This window comes from Sturnira hondurensis, unplaced genomic scaffold, assembly GCF_014824575.4.
Source record: "Sturnira hondurensis isolate 20B ecotype Veracruz unplaced genomic scaffold, ASM1482457v3 Scaffold0007222, whole genome shotgun sequence".
Lineage (NCBI taxonomy): Eukaryota > Metazoa > Chordata > Mammalia > Chiroptera > Phyllostomidae > Sturnira > Sturnira hondurensis.
Window position 1 is genome coordinate 2,984,391 of NW_028079853.1, and position 26,141 is coordinate 3,010,531.

Sequence of the window (26,141 nt, forward strand, 5' to 3'; positions counted from 1 at the left end):
CCAGAAAAGGCCTGGGAAGACACCCATTCAAACTTAATATTGACAAGTTACCTTAGGGTAGTGAGATAGGAATGGGCTGTGTAAAGAGTTTTCCTTTTTTTACTACATATATTTTACTAGGTGAATTTTCTTAAAAGTAATATGCATATAACCACCACCAGAAAACTGTATGACCATCTTGTGTGCTTTAACATGATTAACGCACTTTAGGACCTGGCACCAGCCTTCTATCTAGATTAATTCTCGGACTGACTTACATTAGGTAGGCAGTCATTTCTTTTTGTTGACAGAAAATGTGGGGTTGACTGTTGAAACTGGGTCATGTACTAGGCCTATCTGTTTTGCGACTGGAATAGGAAATACAGCCTCTGGTTCCCAGAAGGACATGAAGCTCTTCTCAAGCACAGGTAAGGGAACTCACTCATTCCTCTGAGGGCACACCAGAATCAGCTCATTCCTTTAGCTCTTCAAAGAAAGGAGTAAAACTGCACGACTTTTTCTCCTTCTCAGCCCATTTGGCTTTACATGTTTTGAAAGTAGCTGTACTTAGTCTATTCTGCTCCCTTTATAATATAAAAAAACAAAAGAATAGGTAGTAAATTTACCATAGTGGCAGTGTCTTTCTGAAAATCTTTTTAATATTTCCAAGAGATTTTTAGATATTTTTTTAAAGTTATAATAGCCCAGCTCGACTAAGATTACATATATGAAATAGGCTTCAGCGGAAACAAAATACTAAACAAATAGAATACCAATTTCTAAATTCTAAAGACTTTCATATTTGCTTTTTGATTGTCATTTCTTAGTTACTTTCTGAAATTTAGAAATAAAGGGAAAAGGAAGTACATATGTTAAGTCTTTCTATTGTAGTCCTGGCCACAGAGCCAACTGGTAGAAAAGAAAATGAACTGCTTTTTCCAGTCTTCTTCCCATCCAGTGTCCAATTCTCTCAAAACAGTACCAAAAAGTTATGAAGCATTCAATTATGTCTTCCTGAGGCAAGTACCTTGTCAAATAGGAAAGGAGAAATCTAATTAGCAATTGTTTATTCTGTGCTTGGCTACATTCTAAATCTTAAACCTGCAACCTACACTACTCCCTCAACTAAAATATCCTTCACTTGTTTCAAATTGCTGTAGCATATCAGAAGACATGGTTTTTCTTGTTTGGTTATTATTATATGGCCTCATTTCAGTAAGTATTCCCTCCATAAAATATCAGAGCAGGACTCATTAGTGATCCCAGCATAATCCTCTCATTACTAACAGCCCAGAAACCAGCCCAGAAAGATTATGTCGGGTAACGGTGTCACAGGGCAAGTACCTAGTTAACTGGACTGGGACTAGAATTTCGTCTCCTGACTTCCCGGCTATGCCAAACAGAATATTTTCTTTTAATCATTTAAAATGAATACTCCTTAAGGAGTATTAGGAAAAAGGCACATCATATATATATATATATATATATATATATATATATATATATATATATAAAGGCCTCAACTTTAAAGGCAGATAGCATAAAAAGTAGTTTTCTACCAACTTACAAGGTTATGGATCACCTGGGGCCAGGGCTATTTATAGATCATCTTACTTATAATGGCATAGTGAGTAATACTTTTTAGTGCAGTGGGAAGAAAATAAAGTTCCTTTTAAAGCCACAGTTAACCTCCTAGAGGTGAGAAGATGGTTCCTTGATTAGGTAAACACCTTGCTAGGCACTTTGGATGTGACAGGAGCTTTCAAAGCACTATTTGGAACAGGAATAAAATGATGAACAAAGTTACTTCCTCTAATACATTTATAGCTTTCCCAGGCGTTAAGAAAGGGGTAATTGAAGAAAAGAAAAAAAGGAGTTGAAATTTTAGCACGATTTAACTAAAGCCAGGATTTTACTTGAGATGAAACCTGTGAGAATTCTAAGAGACCCAAGAACAAAAATGTATACGATCCACTCTTATATTCCTAGACCATGCAATACTGAGGCAAAACCCCCTCTCATCACCTGTCCCTGCTCATTACTATAAAAACTTCAGTGAAGATCTTCCACTGATGCCAGTCTGGGAGCCAGTATAGGTGGTGCCGAGGTGGAGAAGCCAAAGCAGGAGGGCAGAGCAAGATGATATAAATCACTAACCCCTTCTGCAAATCCTCCCCACCCCCCACAAAAAAAATCAATACTGAAGGAGTATCCCATGATGTCAGGGTAAAACTGTTCTATCTGAATCTTAAAGGACACTGGGGTTACACTAACACAGCCCATCTCACTCAGAGAGGAGTGCTGGCCATATATAGGCTGTGGGTGGTACAACTCCAGGCATCCCGAGGTTGGCAGACACTGTGACCACGTGTACTGACCAACCTGGGGTGTGAGTCTGCCCTTCTGAGAGATTCAGAGGCTGTCAATTAGCAGGGCTCCCATTTCTGGCCATTCTGTCATTGACTGGCTTTTTTCATTAGATTACTGTGCCACTCAACAGACATAAACCTGTTGGGTAAAGTACGGTCAAACTCTATTGAGTCACTAGATATGTTACTGAAATGTGCTGTAGTGCACAAAGTTTTATATATTAGTACTTTCCTACTAATTTTGATAATAAACTCAGAGATGTGTATCTAAGGAAATGATAAATCCAGGATTTTAAAAAAAGGCATACCTTAAAATCCTAGCATTAACATTAATATAAAAGGCTTGCTCTTTGTCACTCTTTTTCTTTAATTCTGGCAGGTAGCTTCTACATGAACTTCTTTAAATGTCTACTTGAGTATTCTTCAAAACGGAAATATCTTTTCCATTACAGCACATTTTAAGACCACTGTAATCCTATATCTTTGTATACATATATCTACCTCAGTTTATAAAGAATGAGTCAACATATGTAAAAAGTTAGCGTCTAAACACGTATATTGACTACTTTTTTTCTTTACACACATACACAAACATATACACAGGTAGAAAAACAGAATCCCTCTTAATAAATTATGGTTATCTTTTCCTATCAATACAGTCTTCTAAATGGCTCTATGGGAAAATAACTGAATTCCTGATTAATGCCTACTTAGTATACCTATGAATCTATTCTATTTGAAACACTGCTGCTACGAATATTTATTCATACCTCTGTCTTCACTTCTGATGTTTTTCCATTACACAAACCTCACACCCATACACACACAGAAAGAAAGGAAAAAAGAGCTAGGCCTTGAGCTGTGCGGATACATACGGCAGAAGAAAAAAGAAAGCCTAAAGACTGAGCAGGAATAGCCAAAGAGGTAAAGAGAACCAGTTAGTGTCATGGCGAGGGTACCAAATGAAAGTGTTTCAAGGAGAAAGAATGAGTTGACAGCACCAAATAATGAAGAGCCGCCAAAGAAAATGAAGAATAAAGGTTGGACAATTAGGACTGGAGAAAGCTACTTCATCGTAGGAATGGGGCAAAAACCTAGACTGCAAGATGGAGATGAAAGAAGTACGTAACTAGTCTAGATGATTCTTTAACAAGCCAGGAGATAACGGGAAAGAAAAACAGAACAGTAACTTTATGAAATAGAACTCATGCAAGTCACATCCAAGAAAAAATAGTGAGAAATATTTATTTATTTAAAGAGCTGACAGTCAACCTGCAACTGTTTTAATACTTATCATCTGGTTCCTATTTTATTTAAATGAACTTCATTCTAGAACTATAAAAGTTTAAAGAAACAATGTTGAAGAGCTGAACAGCCCATGTGTACAAGGTATATACATGGAAGTCATTGTTAAGTCAACTATTGCCAGAAAAAAGTTTAGACCACATACAACTGCATCTGTTATTTAAAATATGACTAATAAGAGAAAAAAGTCTGAAACTCTTTTTTAATGGGATGAGTATTCGTTTTAACTATGCTCCAAGATGTTACAGAGTCGGAAATTAATAAATTTCAATCAGTATAAAATAGTTTGTCAATACGCAGTCATTAATACAACCCAGGTAAATGAAACATCACTTCATACAAGGCTCAGATAACTCTAAAATCTATCTTAATTCACACATGTACTATAAAATGATAAATACTTAAAAATTACAATGCAAGGGGAAATATTACAAAATATACAATTGCTATAGATCCTTGTATGAAAGTTCCTTATTTTTAAAGTTCTGCTTTAGGGAATAATATATTATATATCAGAACTGAAAATAAACTGTTTGTTGAGGATACAATGCTCAACAATATACCGGATTTACTCTAAACACCACTGTCTGACACCAATCAAGAGAGAGGCAAAGATGGCGTCCCATGGTGTTGAGTGAGAAAAAGAGGGCAGTAATCAGTTGTTATATGCTGATTTCTGCTGAAATGCCCTCATGAAACAATTTATAGCACTGTAGAAGAAGGAAAAAAGAAAGGAACCAGTCACAGCTTTCTATAAAGGATTTCCAAATCAGCACAAACTCAGCAATTCTAAAAGGTACTATTTCAAATGCTCTTTGTTTTTCAACACTTTATATGGACTCATCGTCCTATATCCACGTTTTTTCCTAATTTCTTCATAAGCATTTACCAAGCACACCTTTTGTTTATATCATCTAATGTACAAATCAAGAGGCAATAAGCAAAACAACAGAATCTACCAGTCAGGTCAGTTCTAAACACACAAATTTTGGTTTAGATATTAATCATGAGATTTAGGCATACCCATCCCTCTTTGGCACACATTCCCGCTTCCCCTTACTTATTGACACCATCCTCAATTGTGAGGCTATATATGATGTTTTAAGATTGCTTTTCCCTCATCAAATGATTTACTGTTGGCAAACTGCTTTTTATTCGGAACCATTCAGAATGCTTGCTCAGGATAGATTCAAAAAATGTGATCAGTGAATCACTGCAAGCCCATCATAGTGGGCTTCTGCAGGCAGCCAGGAAGGAAGAATCTACCTTACAGACTCCCCTCACTTATTTCACAAGGAGGAAGGATATGTCTTAAGAAAAAAAGGAAAATGATTCAATTAAAAAAATACAGTAAAATACTAATACTATAGCAATACCGGGGAAGGGAATACTTGTAGCCAACCCATCTTTTGGGAAAGTTTCTGTCATAAAAATCAATCTTTATCTCCCATTGTTTTTTGCGCAAGATTAACAGTCACTTTACGTCAAGAAGGGCACAAAGCCACTTAAATACTTTTCTTCAAAGGTAAGAAATTTCTTTCTGAAATGAACATTACAGGAAGCAGGAAAGGGTAGAGACAGCTCATTCAAACAGGTCCTCGAACATGCGCTGTCCCATTGCTATGTATGCTTCCTTCTCCTCTGGTGTCATCTGTGCCACCAGCTCTGGCCGCTGGCTCACTTCACTGTAGGAGAATGGACGACCAGCCACCATGACAATAGGGTCATCTGCCACCTCCTCAAATTCATCGTCCTCCTCATCCTCTTCTCGACGATGCACAGCCACGGCTGCTGAACGAGGGGGAGAGTCATCATCTGACTCACTGGTCTCACTCTCTGAGTCACTGCCATTGGCAGTGGTCACAGGAGCAGCAGCCCCCACCGAGCCCGCGGTGGCAGAGGGGGTCTTCTTCTCGTGAATGAGCAGTGCTCGCATAACCTCCTCATTGTCATCCAGCCCTGTACGGCCTTCCTCACGATCTTGAAATGCATCTATATCTATGCCACCTGGGAGGAAAAATCCAGAAAATCAATATCCTCTAAATATAAGAGATATTCTCCTATAATAAAAAAATATTTAATACATTATATTTAAATATACCATAATATAAAATAACACTGATAAGACTTCATTAACTCTATTTTCAGAGATGCTGTCCATAATATATTCAAAATGGTTATCAAAAACTGGAACTTAAAACAGCATAATGGTTAAGCACATGGGTTTTAAGAATATCTCCTAGAATTAAATACTGATTCTTTCATATGTAAGCCATGCCACCTTAGTCAAGATATTTAGCCTCGAAATTTCAGTACTTGTTTCTATAAAATGTGGTGATTCAAGCATCGACCTCCTAGGGCTCTGGAGAAGAGCATATAAAATAATATCTATGGAAAGACCACATATGGTAGCTGCATAATAGGAAATCAAAATATGGCTCCTCATTTTGCCCAGGATAAAAGCCAAAGGCATATAAGGTCCTCCACTATGTGAGACCCCTCTCTCCCACCAACACGTCTTTTCCTTCCTCTTGCTCATTCTGCTCTACCCTCAGTGGCTTCCATGGCATTCCTGTACACACTGCACACAGTCCCACCTCAGGGCCTTTGCACTGCCTGTTTTCTCTACTTGGGATACTTACATCTATCTGCCTCAAGTCTTACAAATCTTTCACCTTCTTTTAATTTACTTCTTTATTCCCAGTACTCTATTTTCCCTCATAGCACTGATTTTCTTTTTTTAAAACTTTTTTTATTGTTGTTCAAGTACAGTTGTCTCCATTTTCCCTCCACCATTCTCCCTGACCCCAGCCATCCCCACTTCCCACACTTGATCCTACCCCTCTTTGGTTTTGTCCATGAGTCCTTTATAGTTGTTCCTGAAAACCTTTCCTTCCTTTCCCCTCATTATCCCCTCCCACCTCCCCTCTGGTTACTATCAGTTTGTTCTTAATTTCCATGTCTCTGGTTCTACTTTGCTTGCTTGTTTGTTTTGTTGATTAGGTTCCACTTATAGGTGAGATCATGACTTTCTAACATAATAAATAACTTATGTCTATTGTCTTTGGTACCCTTTCCCAGCATGAAGGTTCTCCACAACAAAAACTTATCTTTTTTTATTCAGTGATATATCCAAAGCACCTAAAATAGTGCCTATCACTTGTTAGTCACTGAATAAATATTTGATGAATGAGTGGATATATAGCAGTTTTAGTCTCCTGGAGCAAACAAACTAAGCACACTTTGAACGCTTTATAAAAATGAATCTGGTATCACGAATGAAGCTTCTCTCACCACATACCTCCTATCTATCATTTTTTATACACATCTTGCCTGATATATTGATGATGACAAAATTAGAGAAACATTTGCATTCTATAGTCAGAAAATAACAGCAAACATACTGCCATTTAAAATATATAACAGGATTAAAAGTGTTATGTGGAACTGGCTCATTGATTCAAATTCTGACTCAACACTTTTTAGCTGTGTGATTTTGGCCAAGTTACTTCATTTCTTTCTGCTTCAATTTTCTCAAGTACAAAAGGGGAAAAAGTACCCATCTCACTGGACTGCTGTGAGATTTAGTGAATCTCTGTGAAGTGCTCAGAATAGGCCTGGCCCTTAGAATCGTGTTATCAATCTATCATCATCACCGTCAAGAGAAGGCTCAGAAATCACCAAGCCTGGCTACAGGTGAAATTAAAGCATCTTCTCATTAACATATCAGAATGAATCAGCTGCAACCCTGGACATTCAAAAAAAGTGTGTAACTCCTGAGATGAAATATTGGACAGATAAGAGAATGGGAAACAGGAACTGCAAAGTTAAAATTTTAGGTCAGACGAAACAGGCTTTTAACAACATAGATGTAAAACTGAGAACCGAAATCTAACCTAACGACTCTAAAACACTACCAAAGACTGAACCTCTTCCCAGAGCCCTTATTACCAATGCAGGAACTAAAAAGAAAAAAAAGACAAGAAATATATATATATATATATATGAGTCTCTAAGGCAATCACTGCTTCTTCGAATAAAATATAAAATGAGGGGGAGAGCAATTTATCTTTGTGAACCAAATAAAATTATTATCTAGAAGACTTCTGTCAAGGGTCCTATATATACGATGGAAAAGTGGCAGATCTAGTTCCACACTGACAAGGGTGGGAAAATCTGCCTCTAGTTAAAGTAACCTCAGACATACTGGAAGATGCGGTCCAAGCTGTCAGACACAGGGCAGAAGAAGTTTTTCAAAAAAACCCTGCATATGTTTCTAAAGCTGTTATTCTTAAAACACTTCCAAAACCAAAGCAAAACAAATTTTCAGATAAAAACCAGAAGGATACTGGAAATAAAATTCAAATCATTTGATGTGAATCCATGTATGAACAACATGTATTCTTCTGATCAGTAGGTCTCAAGCAGCATACATTATGATTGGAGACTGTCCAGAAAAAGGTGACTAAAATTAAACAAAACTATAGGTGGGGGTAACTGGGGGAAGAGGACTTATCTGTAAGGAGAGTAGAATCAAAAGAAATGAGAACTTTCTGTATAGTGATAAGGACATGGTTAAAGTCTATAAAATTCTAAAAGACATTAAAATGACTTGACATCTTAAGAAAATTAAGGGTAGACAAATAAGACTTGTAAAACTCAATTCATACATTCACTGGATAGAGCCTATTATATTATCATAAAACTAAACAAAGACAAATTTAGATATGACAGCTTATTATCTTATTTTATACAGAAAGTAATATTCACAAAATTTAATTGGGTAGGCTAGATGTCTTATTTAAGGTCATCTTAATACTGGCTAACAATAGTTTTATTCAATTTTGCTTCTAAGTTCAAAGAAAAGAAGGTTTGGTTGTTTCAAGAATAGACAAAAAGCCAGGGTGGAGAAAACAAGCCCATTAAACAGCTGACAGCTTAATTACTATATAATCTAGAACAACTGAATCAAAATAGCTGTGCATCATAGCCAACCTAATCAGTGGGAAGGAGGAAGTTTGTGAAGTATGGTTGCCAAAAACAAACTTCTTTTTCTGATCAGAATAAAAACACCAAAGAGGTAACACGTGATTTTATTATAACTACTCAATTCCACACTACTTTTACAACTCTTAGCATCCACAGTAAAGAAAGGCTAATTGTGAAGGGAAAAGAGATTAGAAGAAAGGCCAAAAAATAAAGTGGTTTTCAGTTACTGATAACTCTTTACTACTGAAGAACCATACTCAGCTGACATGTTGATAACGATACATAGAGGCACGCAGATGCGAACGCTGCGAAACTCCAACCAGAGGTACACAGCCCATTTCATCTCTGCTTCCCAGTTCCTGAGTAAACTTTGTTCATAGTCTTAACTTTCCATGTTCTTTTTTAAAAATATGGAATGCTTCATGAATTTACATGTCATCCTTGCACAGGGGCCCTGCTAATCTCCGTATCATTCCAATTTTAGTACATGTGCTGCCGAAGCAAGCACTAACCTCCCATTTTCCATGTACTTCTAAATCCTCTTCCCCCAAAATCTTTCAATCCTGTAACTTAAAACTAAAATTTAAAAAGTAAAATCTTACAGTTTTCAGACTTATGATTATTATGCAATTCTTTTTTATTACTTTTATATTATTTTTAATTGTACTTTATTGTTCATGCCACACAGCTGTCCTCACTTTTTCTCCCTTGACCCACCTCCACTCCCTCAGGCAATCCCCTCACTGTTGTCCATGTCCATGGGTCATGCGTGTATGTTCTTTGGCTGCTCTATTTCCTGTGCTGTACTTTACATCCCCATGACTCTTTTGTAACTACCAATTTGTTCTTAATCCCTTCGCCTTCTTTCATCCAGTCCCCCTTATTATGTAATTCTTAAACCTTTAGTGCTCACAGAGATTTCTAAAATCTTCTAGTACAAATTCGCATCAATCTTCACGAAGGTGAGTATCCTTGATCCTTTACTCAGGTGGTGCCCTACTAGGAATTTTAGACAGCACAAACTTCTTGGTATTTATGACACAACATGAAAATCTTGGGCTAGCATATAGTTATTGCTCCCAATTCAGAAAAATAGAAGTGCATATAAATTAGGGCCACAAGAGAAAAAAGAGATGAATTTGGCCACCTTGAACACAATAGCACTTGTCCAGAAAAAATTAAGAGAGATGGCTATTTCTTAAATCTACAAATGGAGATTTAGGAGCAGTTCAAGATGGCAGTATAGGAGATCCTGACTACACTTCCTCCCATGGACACAAGTCTACAACTACATCTGGAAAATATCCTCTGACAAAGACCTGGAAATTAGGTGAATAAAGCCTCTACAATGAAGAATAAAAGGACAGCATCAAGATGGATAAGGGGGTAGCCCAGGCCCTGGGTGTGGTGGCTCAGTTGGTAAGAGTCGTCCTGTATAACAAAAGGTTATGAGTTTGATCTCAGCCAGGGCGCATACCTAGGTTGTGGGTTCAATTCCCAGTTGGGGTGCAAACAGGAGGCAACCAATCAATGTTCCTTGCTCACGTTCATGTTCCTCCCTCTCCCTCCCTCTCTGTCATCAATAAAACCGTATCATCGGGTAAGGATTTTAAAAAAATGATGGGTGGGAGGCAGAGACAAGGTCTTGCAAAAACAAAAAACGAACAAACAAAAACAGAAAAACACCTAGGAGCAGATATCCACATTTGGGAGAGACCCCCTGATCCTGCACAAAACACAGATTTGAAAACCAATGGGGAGTACATCCAGGAAATCCACAGAACTGTGGGGAACAGAGAACCTGCACTTAAAGGACTTGTGTGCAAACTCACTTGCCCTGGGAACAGTGCAAAACTACCAGTTCGAAAAGTATCTAGACCCCACAGGAAGGAAACCTACTTACTAACCGTAAAACATCTGCCAGAGGAAAAGAAAAACTTGTAAATTTCCTTGGGAATGGAGACACCGGTAGGTACCATTTCTGTAGTTTCCTACTACCTTGCAAATGTTGGCACCGGGAGGCACCATTTTGGAACTCTCTTTCTAACGTGTTAGCACAGTTAGGCAGGCCTTCATGAGAGCCCCACCTACCCTCAGGCAGCAACTGATACATGTTTTAGCCAGGCCTGTATCTGATAGCCCTACCCTCCACCATGGCACTTCAGAAATAAGGACACACAGATACTGAAAGTGAAGGGATGGTCAAACATATTCCATGTAGAAAGTATATTACTGTTCGTTGAGATCTTGCTTTCCGGCATATTCTGTTTGACTCAAACTCTTATAAAAAATTTTTAAAAGATATTCCATGGAAATAGAAAGGAAAAGAAAGCTAGGGTAGCTATATACATTTCAGAAAAACACACTTTAAAACAAAGAATGTGATAAAAGACAAAGAAGGGTACACTACATAATGATGAAGGGGTCAATATAGCAAAAAGATACAATGTTTATAAATTTATATGCACCTAGCACAGGAGCAACAAAATATACAAAGCAAATGTTAACAGACCAAAAGGAGAAATTAATAGCAATACAGTAACAATAGGGGACTTTAACACTCTACTTACGCCAGTGAATAGATCATCCAGACAGAAAATCCATAAGGAAACATCGACCTTAAATGACACATTAGATCAGATGGATTTAATAACTATATACAGAACACTCTATCCAAAAGTAGCAAAATACCATCCTTCTCAAGTGTACTTGGAACATTCTCCAAAACATCACATTAGGCCACAAAATAAGCCTCAATAAAATCAAGAAGACTGAAATCAAATCAAGTATTTTCTCTGACCACAATGGTATAAAACTAGAACTCAGTTACAAAAAGAAAGAAAGAAAGAAAGAAAAAGCCACAAAAATGTGGAGATTAAACAACACACTACTGAATAATCAAATGGTTATCACAAAAAAATCAAGAACAAAAAAAAATACCTAGAGAGAAAAGAAGACACAAATACAACATACAAAGATCTACAGATGTAGCAAAAACAGTTTTGAGAAGCAATTTCATAGCAAAAAGGCGTACTTTAAGAAATAAGAAAAATTCAAAACAAACAAACTAAGTTTATACCTAATAGAATGAGAAAAATAATAACACAGCCCAAAGTTAGCAGAAGTAATAAGGAAGTAGTAAATAAAGATCAGGGTGAAAATAAGTAAAATAGAAACAAGAAGAAATTAGAAAGATCAATAAAACTAAGAGTTGCTTCTTTGAAAAGATAAACAATTGACAAATCTTTAGCTGTATTAACCAATAATAAAACAAAAAAGGTTCAAATAAACAAAATCAGAAATGAAGAAGTCACAACTAATACTACACAACTAATACTACAATACAAAGGATCATAAGAGAATAATATGAACAATTATACACCAACAAAATGAACAATCCAGAAGAAATTTCTACAAACACACATTCTTCCCAGACTCACTCATGAATAGAAAATTTGAGTAGACTGATTACCAGTAAGGAAATTGAATCAGTACTCTAAAACGCCCAACAAACAAAAGTCCAAGTACAAGATTCACTGGTGAATAACTAGTGAATTATCAATTATTCACAGAAGATTTAATACCTGTCCTTCTCAAACTCCTTCAAAAAAATGAAGAGGAGGGAATGCTTCCAAACTCATTGAATGAAATCAGAATTACACTGATACCAAAATTAGACAAAAACACCACAAAAAAAACCATTTACAGACCAATATCTTTAATCCACATAGATGCAAAAATCTTCAACAAAATATTACCAAACCGAATGAACTATACATATAAAGGATCACACACCATAATCAAGTGGGATTTGTTCCAGAGATGTAAGGATGGTTCAACATCTGCACGTCAATCAATGTGATACTCCACATAAACAAAAGGAAACAGACAGAGATCCCCACTCTCACTACTTTCATTCAACATAGTATTAGAAGTACTAGCCACAGTAATTAGGCAAGAGAAAAAATACAGGGCATCCAAATCAGAAAGGAAGTAGAAGTCTCACTATCTGCAGATAACATGATAATACAGGTAGGGCAAAAATAGGTTTACAATTGTGAACACATGAAACAAAGAGTTTGTTATTGTATTATTATTTTTAATTACTGTATTTTTCCCAATTGTTTTATTTAATTATTTATCAGGTACAGTTTTCTGTCTATTACTCCCATCCCATCCCACCCCCCAAGCTCCCCCCCTTCCCATTTCCACCATTCTCAGTTGTTGTCCATGTATCTTTTATATATGTTCCTCTATCCCTCCCCTATTTCCCCTGAAATTCCCTACCCTCTCCACTCTGGTCACTGTCAGCCTGTTCTCTATTTCAGTGTCTTTGGTTATATTTTGCTTGCTTGTTTGTTTTGTTGTTTAGCTTCCTATAAAAGGTGAGATCATATGGTATTTGTCCTACAACACCTGGCTTATTTCACTCAGCATACTTTCCAGTTCCATCCATGATGTTGCAAAAGGTAGGAGCTCCTTCTTTCTTTCTGCCTCATAAAATTCCATTGTGTATATGTACCATAGTTTTTGGATCCACTCATTTACTGACGGGCACCTAGGTTGCTTCCAACTCTTGGCTATTGTAAATTGTGCTGCTATGAACATTGGGGTGCATAGGTTCTTTGGGATTGGTGTTTTAGGGTTCTTAGGATACAATCCTAGCAGTGGAATTGCTGGGTCAAAAGGCAAGTCCAATTTTAGTTTTCTGAGAAAATTCCATACTGTTTTCCATAATGGTTGTACCAGTCTGCAATCCCACCAACAGTGGACCAGAGTCCCCTTTTCCCCACAACCTCTCCAACATTTGTTGTTTATTGCTTTGTTTATGATAGCCATTCTCACCGGTGTAAAGTGGTATCTCATTGTGGTTTTAATTTGCATCTCTCTGATAGCTAGCGATATTGAGCATCTTTTCATGTGTCTCTGGATCCTCTGTATGTCCTCCTTGCAGAAGTGTCTGTTCAAGTCCTTTCCCCATTTTTTAATTGGGTTAGTTGTCTTCTTAGAGTGAAGTCGTGTGAGTTCTTTGTATATTTTGGAGATTAAACCTTTGTCTGAGGTATCATTGGCAAATATGTTTTCCCATACAGTTGGTTGTCTTTTTATTTTAATGCTGTTTTCTTTAGCTGCGCAGAAGCTTTTTATTTTGATGAGATCCCATTTGTTTATTCTTTCCTTTATAGTCCTTGCTCTAGGGGACATATCAGTAAAAATGTTGCTGCGTGAAATATCTGAGATTTTCCTGCCAATGTTCTCCTCTAGGACTTTAATGGTGTCATGGCTTATATTTAAGTCTTTTATCCACCTTGAATTTATTTTGGTGTATGATGTAAGTTGGTGCTCGAGTTTCATTTTTTTGCATGTAGCTGTCCAGTTCTCCCAACACCATTTGTTGAAGAGGCTATCTTTACCCCATTTTATGATACTGCCCCCTTTGTCGAATATTAATTGACTGTAGAGAGTTGGGTTTATTTCTGGGTTCTCTATTCTGTTCCATTGGTCTATGTGCCTGTTTTTATGCCAGTACCAGGCTGTTTTGATTACAGTGGCCTTGTAATACAGTTTGATATCAGGTATTGTGATCCCTCCTACTTTGTTCTTCTTTCTTAACATTGCAGCTACTATTCAGGGTCTTTTATGGTTCCATATAAATTTTTGAAGTGTTTGTTCTATGTCTGTAAAATATGCCATTGGTACTTTAATAGGTATTGCATTGAATCTGTAAATTGCTTTGGGTAGTATGGACATTTTGATGATAATCCTTTCAATCCATGAACACGGTATATGTTTCCATTTGTTTGTGTCTTCCTTGATTTCTTTCTTCAGTGTTGTGTAGTTTTCTGCATATAGGTCTTTCACCTCCTTGGTTAGATTTATTCCCAGATATTTTATTTCTGTTTTTACTATATCGAATGGGATTTTTTTCTTGATTTCTGCTTCTGCTGTTTCACTGTTAGTATACAAAAATGCCTTTGATTTCTGGATATTGACTTTGTAACCCACTGGTTAGCCAAATTCATTTATTAGTTTAAGCAGTTTTGGGGTAGAGTCTATAGGATTTTCCATGTACACTATCATGTCATCTGCAAACAATGACAGTAGTGTTTTCTCCTTTCCGATTTGGATGCCTTTTATTTCCTTTTCTTGCCTAATCACTGAGGCTAAAACTTTCAATACTATATTAAAGACAAGTGGTAAAAGTGGACAACCTTGTCTTGTTCCTGATCTTAGTGGAAAAGCTTTTAGTTTTTGCCCATTGAGTATGATGTTGGCTATAGGTATTTCATATATGGCCTTTATTATACTGAGGAATGCTCCCTCTATTCCCACTTTGCTGAGTACCTTTATCATAAACGGGTATTGTACCTTATCAAAAGCTTTTTCCCCATCTATTGATATGACCATGTGGTTTTTGTCTTTGCTTTTGTTTATGTGGTGTATTACATTTACTGATTTGCGGATATTGAACCATCATTGCATCCCTGGGATGAATCCCACTTGGTCGTGGTGTATGATCTTTTTGATGTATTGTTGGATAGGATCTGCCAATATTTTGTTGAGGATTTTAACATCTATGTTCATCAGTGATATTGGCCTAAAGTTTTATTTCTTTGTTGTGTCTCTATCTGGTTTTGGAATTAGGATGATGCTCGCTTCATAAAAAGAGTTTGGGAGTTTCCCATCATTTTGGATTTTTTGGAATAGTCTGCGAAGAATAGGGGTTAGCTCTTCCTTAAATGCTTTGTAGAATTCTCCTGTGAAACCATTCTCCTGGTCCGGGGCTTTTGTGTGATGGGAGTTTTTTGATTACTGCTTCAATTTCATCTGCTGTTATTGGTCTGTTCAGGCTTTCTACTTCTTCTTCACTGAGTTTTGGAAGATTATATTTTTCTAGAAATTTGTCCATTTCACTTAGGTTTTCAAATTTCTTGGCATACAGTTCTTCATAGTGATTTCTTACAATCCCTTCTATTTCTGTGGTATCAGTTGTAATTTCTCCTCTTTCATTTCTTATTGTGTTTGTGTCCTCTTCTTTTCTTAATGAGCCTACTTAAAAGCTTGTCTATTTATCTTTTGAAAAAAACCAACTCTTGGATTTATTGATCCTTAGAACTGTGCTTTTAGTCTCTATGTCATTTAATTCTGCTCTGATCTTGCTTATTTCCCTCCTTCTACCTGCTCTGGGCTGTCTTTGTTGTTGTTCTTCCAGTTCTTGCAGGCGTCGGGTTAGGCTGTTTGTCTGAAATGTTTCTATTTTCTTTAGGTAAGCCTGTATTGCTATGAACTTCCCTCTCAGGACTGCCTTGGCCGTGTCCCATAAGTTTTGGGTTGTTGTGAGTCCATTTCCATTTGTTTCCAGAAACTTTTTTATTTCTTCCCTAATTTCTATCTTGACCCATTCGTTGTTTAATAGCATACCATTCAGTCTCCATGATTTTGGGTGTTTTGGGTTTTTTCCTTTGGGGTTGGTTTCTAATTTCAGTCCCTTGTGGTCAGAGAAAATGCTTGGTATGATTTCAATTTTCTTGAATTTGCTGAGTCTCGTTTTGTGTCCTATCATGTGGTCTACCTTTGAAAATGTTCCATGTGCATTTGAATAGAATGTGTATTTAGCTTGTTTGGGATGAAGGGGTCTATATATATCAGTGAAGTCCATTTCATCTAGGGTGTTGATTAGTGCAGCTATATCTTTATTGATATTTTGTTTAGAAGATCTGTCCATTTTTGACAGTGGGGTGTTAAAATCCCCTACTATAGTTAGTTGTGTTGCTGTCAATATCTTTGTTGAAGTCTTCTAGGATCTTTCTTATATATTTGGGTGCTCCTCTGTTGGGTGCATATATATTTATGATGTTAATGTCTTCTTGGTGGATTCTTCCCTTGAGTATTATGAAGTGACCTTCTGGGTCTCTCTTTATGGCCCTTTTTTTTGAAGTCTACTTTGTCTGATATGAGAATTGCTACCCCGGCCTTTTTTTCTTGATCATTTGCTTGGAAAATATGTTTCCAGCCTTTCACATTTATTCTGTGATGGTCTTTTGTCCTGAGGTAGGTCTCCTGTAGGCAGCATATGTGTAGGTCATGCTTTCTTATCCATTCAGCTATTCTATGTCTTTTGATTGGAGCATTTAATCCATTTACACTTAAGGTTATTTTTGATAGGTACTTATTCATTGCCATTTTTGTACCACAGTTCCTCTCTGTCTCTCTCTTTTCCTTCCTGTCCTTAAAGCAGTTCTTTTAGTATTTCTTGTAGAGCTGGTTTGGTGAAGGCATATTCTTTGAGACTTCTTTTGTCTTGAAAGCTCTTTATTTGGCCTTCTATCTTGATTGAGAGCCTTGCTGGGTAAAGTAGCCTTGGTTGTAGGCCTCTGGTTGACATTACTTGAAATATTTCTTGCCATTCTCTTCTTGCTTGGAGTGCTTCCATTGAGAAGTCAGTAGCTAACCTTATTGGGGCTCCCTTGTATATTACTTCCTTTTTCTCCCTTGCTGCCTTTAGGATTCTCTCTTTGTCTTGGAGTTTTGCCATTTTAATGATGATGTGTCTTAAAGTGGGCTTCTTTGGGTTCCTCTTGAATGGGACTCTCTGTGATTCCTAGATTCATGTAACTTTTTCTCTCATCACATTAGGGAAGTTTTCCATCATTACTCTTTCAAATAGGTTTTCTATCCCTTGTTCTTCTTCTCCTTCTGGTATTCCTATTATTTGGGTATTATTACGTTTCATATTATCCTGCATTTCTTAGCCCCCCTTCATTCTTTTTGAGCCTCTTTTCCCTTTCTTGCTCTTTCTGGGAGATTCTTTCTACTGTGTCCTCCAACTCGCTGATCCGATCTTTTGCCTCATCAATCCTGCTTTTCATTCTTTCTACTGTGTTCTTCAGTTCCGAAATTGTATTCTTTGTTTCCTCTTGGCCTTTGCTGATAGTTTCTATTTCCTTTTCCATGTTGATATAGTTTGCGGAGAGCTCATTGTAGCTCCCCTCTAGTTTCTGGTAGCTCCCCTCTAGTTTCTGGTAGCTCATTGTGAGCTCCTTGAATTTCCTGATAACTAGTGCTTTGAATTCAATATCTGATAGCTGACTTGCCTCTCTTTCATCTGACATTATTTCTGAGACTTCCACCTTTTCTTTCATTTGGGCATTGTTTCTTTGTCTTCCCATTGCTTATGACACTCTTCTTGTTAGCCTCAGCTTCTTAAATTGATCTGTTCTGACTCCCTAGGTTTATGGTGTGAACTTCTGTGGTAGAATACCTGTGCAATTCAGTGGTGCAGTCTCCTGCAGGTATCTTGATGTTCTCTGCTTCAACCTACTCCTTTCTTTGTGTGTGTGATCAGTTGGAGGGGGAGGCAAAATGGTTTATGACAGCAGGAGAGTACTTTATGATATTTACAGTCACAGCTGGTAGAGAAGAGATAGAAGATGTTTAGGCTCTATATAGTGTTAAGTGTAATCTTCAACCCAATTTGCCACTTTTAAGAAAGGATAAACCAAAGATAAGTCTCTTGTTGGGGAGGGAAGGCTTGTGAGTTGTATCTAGAAAGCAGTGAGGTTGCGGTTGGTCAGATTTTGAGATTAAGGCAAGAGTAAAGAATAGTAAATAGGTGTAGCCTGTGAGCAAGTAGAGTTAATCACTACAGTAATAGAATTCAGGAACCTGTAAAGCGGGCTAAGACCCGAGAGATATGTTGTGAAGTATTTACAGTGGTATAGAAAGCAACAAACAAACACACAAAAAATGGGCAAGAGAAGTGAGGAAAAAGCAGTAAGTTTGGGGTAAAAGGACTAAACCAGGAAAAAAGAAAGGAGAGGAACAGAGTACTGAAAGATACAGCAACAATAAAATTAAAAAAATATACGATTACTGAAAAAAAGTTAAAAAAAAAAAGCTAACCCTCCCCCCCCACCAAAACCTCTCCCTTGTTGGTTTCAAACTGTCCAATCCGGTTTTTCTGTTTTCAGCAGGACCCCTCTGTGGGCTGGGTTGTAGGCCCAGGCACACACCCGCCCGCCAGCCAGGCTACCAGACTGGGGTGCGGGCGCCCGCCCACCTGATAGGCTGCCTGAGTCCCACGCGATCTGATACTGGTCCTTCCCAGTCCTGTGGCTGGGTGAGAAGCAAGTCAAGCTGCCTTCACAGGAGAACACCTCAGTCCACTTTCCAGTAAAAACTTCTCCAGAAAGCGTGCCTCCCAGCCCAGCCCAATCCCCAACCTGACTGGTTAGGACAATGCTCCTCTCAAATTTCCTGGGCTGGCAGGTTTGTGGCCTGGCGACCACAGAGATTGCAACTGAACCTGGCCCCTTGTCCTTGCCACCCTCCCTGCACACCTAGGCAGACAGGTCTCTGCCACCCAGCCCTGCCTAGATGGTGAGGGAGGGAGCCAGCTCTTCCAAGGACCCCACAGCCAGCCCAATGCTCCACTGGGTGTTGGGCTCCCTATGAGTCCTCTGTGGCACTGGCCGCAGACAGAAGCCTCTATACCCCTAATGCGGCAGCAGCGGCGGCTCCGAGGTGTTATGGGCTGGCTGAGGGCAGCCGGCCCTGCCGCTGCCACTTTTGTTTTTACTCACAGGTGCTTGGCTCCCAATGAGTCGTCTGTGACAGATGCCCCGACGCTGGCTGTAGACAGAAGCCTCTGGGCCCTGGAAGCTGCGGCAGCAGCAGCCCCGAGGTCTTTACGTGCCGGCCAATGGCTGGTGGCCCCACTGCTGCTGCTTTTGACTTTACTCTGGGGTGCCTGGCTCCTGAGGGCAGCCGGCCCTGCTGCTGCCGCTTTTGTCTTTACTCACAGGTGCCAAGGTCCCAATGAGTCCTCTGTGGCAGACGTCCGTCTCTGGGCGCAGGTGGAAGCCCCTGGGCCCCGACCACTGTGGCAGCCCCAGCTCCAGGGCCGTTATGCACCAGCTGAGGGTCCTTATTTGCATCCCTGAGACCCCAACGACCTGTAGCTGTCTGGTTCATCACTATCTCTGGTCTCTTATTTTCATAAATGCTGGGGAATTGTTGGTTGGGGAATTGATTGTGCCATTCTTCAGTAGATCTACCAGGATTTTCTCCCAGGAGTAGGAGAACTGGAGTCGCTCCGTCCTACTCCGCCGCCATTTTCCTATCCCATATTGTATTATTTTTTCACATGAACAACTGTAAACCTATTTCCCATCCTGAATATAGAAAAATCTATTAACTCCATCTAAAACCCATTAGAATAAATTCAGTAAAGTTGCAGCATACAAAATCAATGTGCAGAAATCTGTGACATTTCTATACACTAATAATAAACAATCAGGAAGGAAAATTAAGAAAATAATTCCATTTACAACTGTACCAAAAAGAATAAAATACTGAGGAATAAATTTAAACCAAGGAGGTGAAAGGCCTATACATTGAGAAGTTAAGATACTGATAATATAAAGAAGATGCAAATAAATGGTAAGACATTCTGTATTTATGGACTAGAAGAATTAATATTGTTAAAATGTCCATATTATTCAAAACAATCTACATGTTCAATGCAATCCCTATCAAATTTTTGATGGCATTTTTCACAGAAATAAGACAAATAATTCCAAAATTTGTATGGAACCATAAAAATTCCCAAAATACAAAGCAATCTCAAGAAAGAAAAACAAACTTGGAGGGAGGGATCAGGTATCTTCCTGATTTCAAATTACACTACAAAGCCACAGTAGTCAAAATGATATAGTATTCAGACAAAAAAAATACACAGATCAATTAAACAGAATCCAGAGCTCAGAAATAAACACATACATATATGGACAGTTAATTTATGACAAAGAAGTAAAAAAATATAATGGAGACAGAACAGTTTCTTCAAACAATGGTGTTGGGAAAACTAGATAGCCACATGTGAGTAAAAATCAGACCACTATCTTACGCCACACACAAAAATTAACTCAAAATGAGTTAAAGGCTTAAACATAATACCTGAAACCATAAACTTTCAAGAAGAAAATAGTACGCTCCGTTACATCAGTCTTAACAATGTTTTCATGGCTCTGACTCCAAATGCAACAGAAACAAAAGCAAAAACAAATGGGACTACATCAAAGTAAAAAGCTTTTGCACAATGAAGGAAATCATCAAAATGAAAAGGCAACCTACTAAATGGGAGAATATATTTGCAAATCATATATCCAACAAAGGGTTAATATGCAAAATATACAAAGAATTCATATAGCTCAACAACAAAAGAACAAAAATCGAATTAAAAAATGGGCAGAGGAACTGAACATTTTTCCAAAGACATACAGATGGCCAACAGGGAAAAAAAATATGTTCAACTTCACCAATAATTAGGGAAATGCAAATCAAAGCCACAATGAGACATCACCTCATGCCTGTTAGAATGGCTATTACCAAAAAGACAAAAAAATAACGGGTGTCAGAAGGACTGTAGATAAAAGAGAATTCAGTACACTGTAGGTAGAAATGTAAATTGGTGCAGCTACTACAGAGAACAGTATGGAGAGTCCTCAAAAAATTAAGACTAGAACTACCATATGATCCAGCTACTCCATTCTGAATATTTATCCAAAGAATACAAAAATATTAATTCAAAATGACACAGGGGAATGTGGGTGAGGGGAAGCTGAGAAGGGTTTAGGGGGAAACATATGGTGACCGACAGAGACTTGGGGTGGTGAACACAGTGCAGAGATGGTGTATTATAGAATTGTGCAGCTGAAACTATATGATTTTGTTAACCAGTGTCACCCCAATAAAATCAATAAAAAGGAAAAAAGGATATATCCATCCCTATGTTCACTACAGCATTATTTAAAATAGCCAAGAAATTAAGACAATCTAAGTATCCAGCAACAGATGAATAGCATATATACATAATGAAATACTACCCAGCCATAAAAAATGAAATCTTGCCATTTGCAACAGGAGAAAGACAAATACTGTATGAGTTCATTCATATGAGAAATATTAAAAACAAACAAATAAAACAAAAACAAACTGACAGATACAAAGACTGGCAGTTACCTACCAGAGTGGAAGGAGATTAAGGGGCAGGTAAAATGGGTGGAGGAGGCCAATTGTACAGTGAAGGATGAAACTACACTTCAGTGGTGATCACTCTGTAGTATATACATATGTAGAAGTATAATGTTGTACACTGAAATATTTAACACTATATACCAATTTACCTCAATTAAAAATAAAGATAGGTTTAAAAGCTGTCTATTTGTTTCTTCAACTAAGTGAAAGAATAATGCAAGTATATATTGTTTGGTTTTAATGCTTATTACTTAATTTCCTACTTCTTGCTATAAGGCAATTGTTTTGGAAAACATAGAGTGGACTACCAATAAAACTAAGAATTGCCTAAACAATTTCCCACTAAATCAAACTCATTTTCTACTGAACCCAGACATGCTCATTTTAATGACTTCTCTTACCTTCCTTCATCTCTTCAGAACTATATGCTCCTTGGACAGTGCTCTCTCTCAACCAAATCGGTCTCTCTTTGGCAGATTTCCCCTCCAGTGAGGACCGCGGAAGATCTTCTTGGTCATCCATGTTAATGACAACATTCTGAGTATATAAGTCTTCATAGGAGGGACCTTTGGTGGCCCATGCTTCCCGGTGGTGCCCACTTGCCAGGCCAGCAGCTCCAGCTGTAGCTGCTGCACGGTCCTTGCTATATAAAAAGATTAGAGGATGACAAGAGGAAAAATATTAAAATCTTGGTGTTGGAAAAGGAGGGCAGCTGCACATGTGGTTACTGAATGAATGCTAGCTAGCAATCATGTATACAAGCTTTAACAATTTTGAGAAACCACTCATATTTCACAGTGAAAGTTGCATGGGTTTTAAGAACACATCATATTTACGTTTAAGTTCTTTAAACAGTGGATCAGATCATCTGGTGTATATAAATGACTGAGGTTTAAGATGTTGCAATAAATCTACTTAGGAAGGGGACAGACAGTCTGGCAGAATAATATACTTGAAAGACACTAGCTGGCAAAAATCTCTCCCGTGTACATCTTCCATGTACCTTTCTCCATACCTTTTGCTGTGTTCCTTTCAGCGTCTACTGCCCGACTCCTTTGGCCCCGTGTTTCTCCTCTATTTCTCTCCCATTTTTCTCTAAATGTTTCCCAGGGAAGCTGAACTGTCATCTAGTGTGCTGTCCTGCCTCATTTTAAGCCTAACCAATACTTCACTTGTCTTTATGTCCTGTACCACTTCTCTCTCATGAGTCACTCACTATTTTTTCATCTTTGATCCTACTTCATTTCTGCTTATTCCATTGTTCTTCATCTCCTCCCAGGCCCACTTATATCTACTTGAGCTTTTTTGTCTCAAGCTTAGTTTAAGTTTCTTTGATGGATTGCTCTGTCAGTGTATCTGATTGGGTCATTACATCTCTCCCTCAGAACACTCCGTTTCTGATAACATTTTGGAGGTTATCTTGAGCTTATCCCATCCCTCTGGTTCTCCCTTCCTCTTGCTCTCCTCAGGCCCACTGCCACTTTTGTTATACAAAAATGTGCTCTCTCTGGTTGTCCAATTCAAACTGATTCAGTCATTTAATCCTTGTCTTAAATGGATTAAATGACTGAATCAGTTTGAATGCCTCTAGCTACTGCCTCTAGCTACACCTAGGTCTGCTATAAACCTTTCCCATAGCCTTTATACCAGTTATTTGCTGTCCTCTCTAGGCTTATTAGGTATCTCTCTACACCAAATTTATTTGTCTTAATATATTGTAAAGTCTTATGCTACAGTTGCAAATAACTGGTTCCTCTCTCTTTTCTTATTGCATTTATCTAATGTTATTTTTTGCACTATTTACTATGCTTGTCTCAATTTAATCTTTATTTGTCCTCAGTCATTATCCTTCCATCTCCTAACAGTTCTGATGTCTTCTAAAAGGCTGCATCTCTGTCATCACTTTAATCTGACTCCATTTACTCTGGTGTCAATTGAGTTTTTGAATTTTAGTCTCCCTCAAGCATTCACCTTTTCTTTCTCTTCTCCCTTGACCTAATCCATGTTTATATGTTTATATGTTCTCTTTATATCCTGAGTCTCTCCTCTCACCCAGTTGTCCCTGTGACTCCTTTGAATGTCCCTTTTATCCCCAGCCAACATCCTTATCTTGTAATGAGCCTAATCTACATGCCTGTTTGCCCCTAAATGTGTCTCCCTGAGCTAGCCATATGCCTTTTTAAAAAAAGATTTTTACTTATTTATTTTGAGAGAGAGGGGAAGGGAGGGAGAAAGGGAGAGAAACAACAATGTGTGGTTGCCTCTCACATGTCCTTTACTGGGGACTTGGCCTGCAACCCAGGCATTTGCCGTGACTAGGAATCCAACTGACAACTTTGTGCCTTGCAGGCCAGTGCTCAATCTACTGGGCCAGGACAGCCAGGGCCCATATGCCTTTTCTGTCTCTTTCCATACACTCAATGCTTCTCTAACTCTGACCTGGCCAACTACACCCCTGTCCTTTTCTGTATCTCTTTTATCCAGACTCTTAAATGCTTCACTCACTCTCTCTGAAGCTATTGTTTCTCTATATATAATCTTGAAAATATAGCTTTCATCTCTGCTCTTTCTTTAGCATTAACTCTGAAGGTCAACGAGTAGAGAAGAACAAGAAAGGTAAGTGGGAGGAAAAGAACAGGATAACTAATATAAATATTAGCATGAGATTACTTTTTTATAAAAGACAGTATGTCTTGTTTTTAGTATTCCATTGCAGAAACCGAAAATTGATTTAATTCCAGGTTGAAATATAAGAGATGTGACCACAAGTCATACAAATTTTAAAATTTGGAAGAATTTTTTAAAGATATTTTTAACCATCAAGTGTTGACTACACAGGTTTTATATCTACCTTTACCATAGACAAAGACAAACTAAATTATCAGCAAATATGACAATAAAAATCTAGATGAGAGACATGTAAGTTCACTCCTACATATTTAAATGTCTTCTATGGAGGGAATGTACATATTTTACTTAAAGATGATAGGGACAATTCAGTTTTGAATCTTTTTATGTTAAGAAATTTTAGAACTTTAAAAAGATATAACTCTTGCTCAGGAGTGGGGGAGGAATATTATTTCAAATTAAAATTTTAAAACTTTTTAAGGTGAGTGTTAAAAAGCCATGATGAAAAAGGAGAGGCTACAGGCAAGGAATGCCATTTAAGAAAGACTTGCTGAAAAGCTGAAAACTGTCCACCAGCTCTTGGGTTAAGTCTACTAATTCTGCAGAGGCAGGTTCTGATTCCTGATCTAGGGATGAGCTAGAATTTAATTGATTCCAGATCAGTAACCAAACTAACAATGGTGCCACTTATTTTTTAAAAAATCGTCAGTGAATCACCATCATCCCCGAGCTCCCATTCCCCTCTACTGTAGTCTCTTTTCTTGTATTTGGGGCAGGATGGCTATTACAGATTTGTTACGCTGTGAAACAGACCCTATAGTAGAGAAAGGCTAAATCGATACCACTTTCAGGATGTTATATTCAGGCAGTAGAGCTTGTCAAATGCTTGGTGAGACCATCTCAGCCAGGTCACACCTTACAACCTAGCTCCAGTGGTTTTCCCCCTGACTTCATGGAAGCAGTTGTGCTTTGTTCTGGCTGGCACTCCCAGGTACTCTTTTCTCTCTCTTTTGCCTGCCTCCATTCACCCTTTCTTTCCTAGAGACCAGCCCGTTGAACAGCTTTCTTGCTGTTTATTTCTTCTACTTCCTGATTCTTCTTCATCTCTGGAGTCAATCACCATCATTCCTAAGAAGTCAGGTTATTTGATACAGTGAGTTGCTAGGGCCTCAGGCATCACTGCATGACTCAGACCAGTCTCCAGCATGGAGCAAGGGATATCTAAATAAAGATCTGGAATGGGAGGTGGACAGTGTGGCAGGTGGGAACATCAGAGCCAGATGCCAGTAGTGATGGTGAAAGAATACTATTGTAGTGGGAAAACATCTTGATAAACAGCAAAATAACTATAGTTAGAAGAGGAAACACAAGAATAATTCATGGATAGTATTATATTATGTAGAAGGCAACCAGAAAGAATATTAGAACATACTTCAACCTGAAATAACCCACAGGCTTAGAAAAGTATGTGTTTTTATAAAGTTACTATGCCTCATTGGTTCTTATGTTAGGGTTATAGTATTACTAATGTAGACAGAAAAAGATATAAACAATGTATCCTTGATAAGAGACCAAATGACCAGTAATAGAAATTTAATACTATCTGTGACGTGGATGATATTGGCTCCTACCAACTATGGCTCCTCTCCTTCTTTGCTTACTGATTTTATTCAAATACTGATGGTTATTTGCTCCAAAGGACTCTGGGACTTTCCCCAGCCATGGGAGGTAAACCTTAACTATCTAAGCACCAATCATGTGATCTCATAACCTTTGCCAGATGCTGATTTAGAAATAAACATATAAAGTAATTTTGGCCAGTGAGACACAGAG

General features: G+C 38.0%; 1 protein-coding gene and 1 non-coding gene across 3 annotated transcripts in view; both read right to left on the reverse strand.

Annotated features, from left to right (window-relative positions):
• Positions 1-3,849: 3,849 nt before the first annotated feature.
• The window catches only part of GTF2E1 (general transcription factor IIE subunit 1), a 49,306-nt gene continuing 27,014 nt past the window's right edge, over positions 3,850-26,141 (reverse strand). For both annotated transcript variants that reach the window (XM_037051541.1, XM_037051542.1), the window contains exons 4-5: positions 22,082-22,323; positions 3,850-5,660 (exon numbers count right to left, since the gene is read on the reverse strand). In XM_037051541.1, coding sequence (XP_036907436.1) covers positions 5,236-5,660; positions 22,082-22,323 — 667 coding nt within the window. In that variant the 3' untranslated portion in view covers positions 3,850-5,235. The remainder of the gene's footprint in view (positions 5,661-22,081; positions 22,324-26,141) is intronic.
• On the reverse strand, positions 9,047-9,150 carry LOC118990781 (U6 spliceosomal RNA). The gene has a single exon (XR_005067294.1). It is a non-coding gene; the product is annotated as a U6 spliceosomal RNA (small nuclear RNA).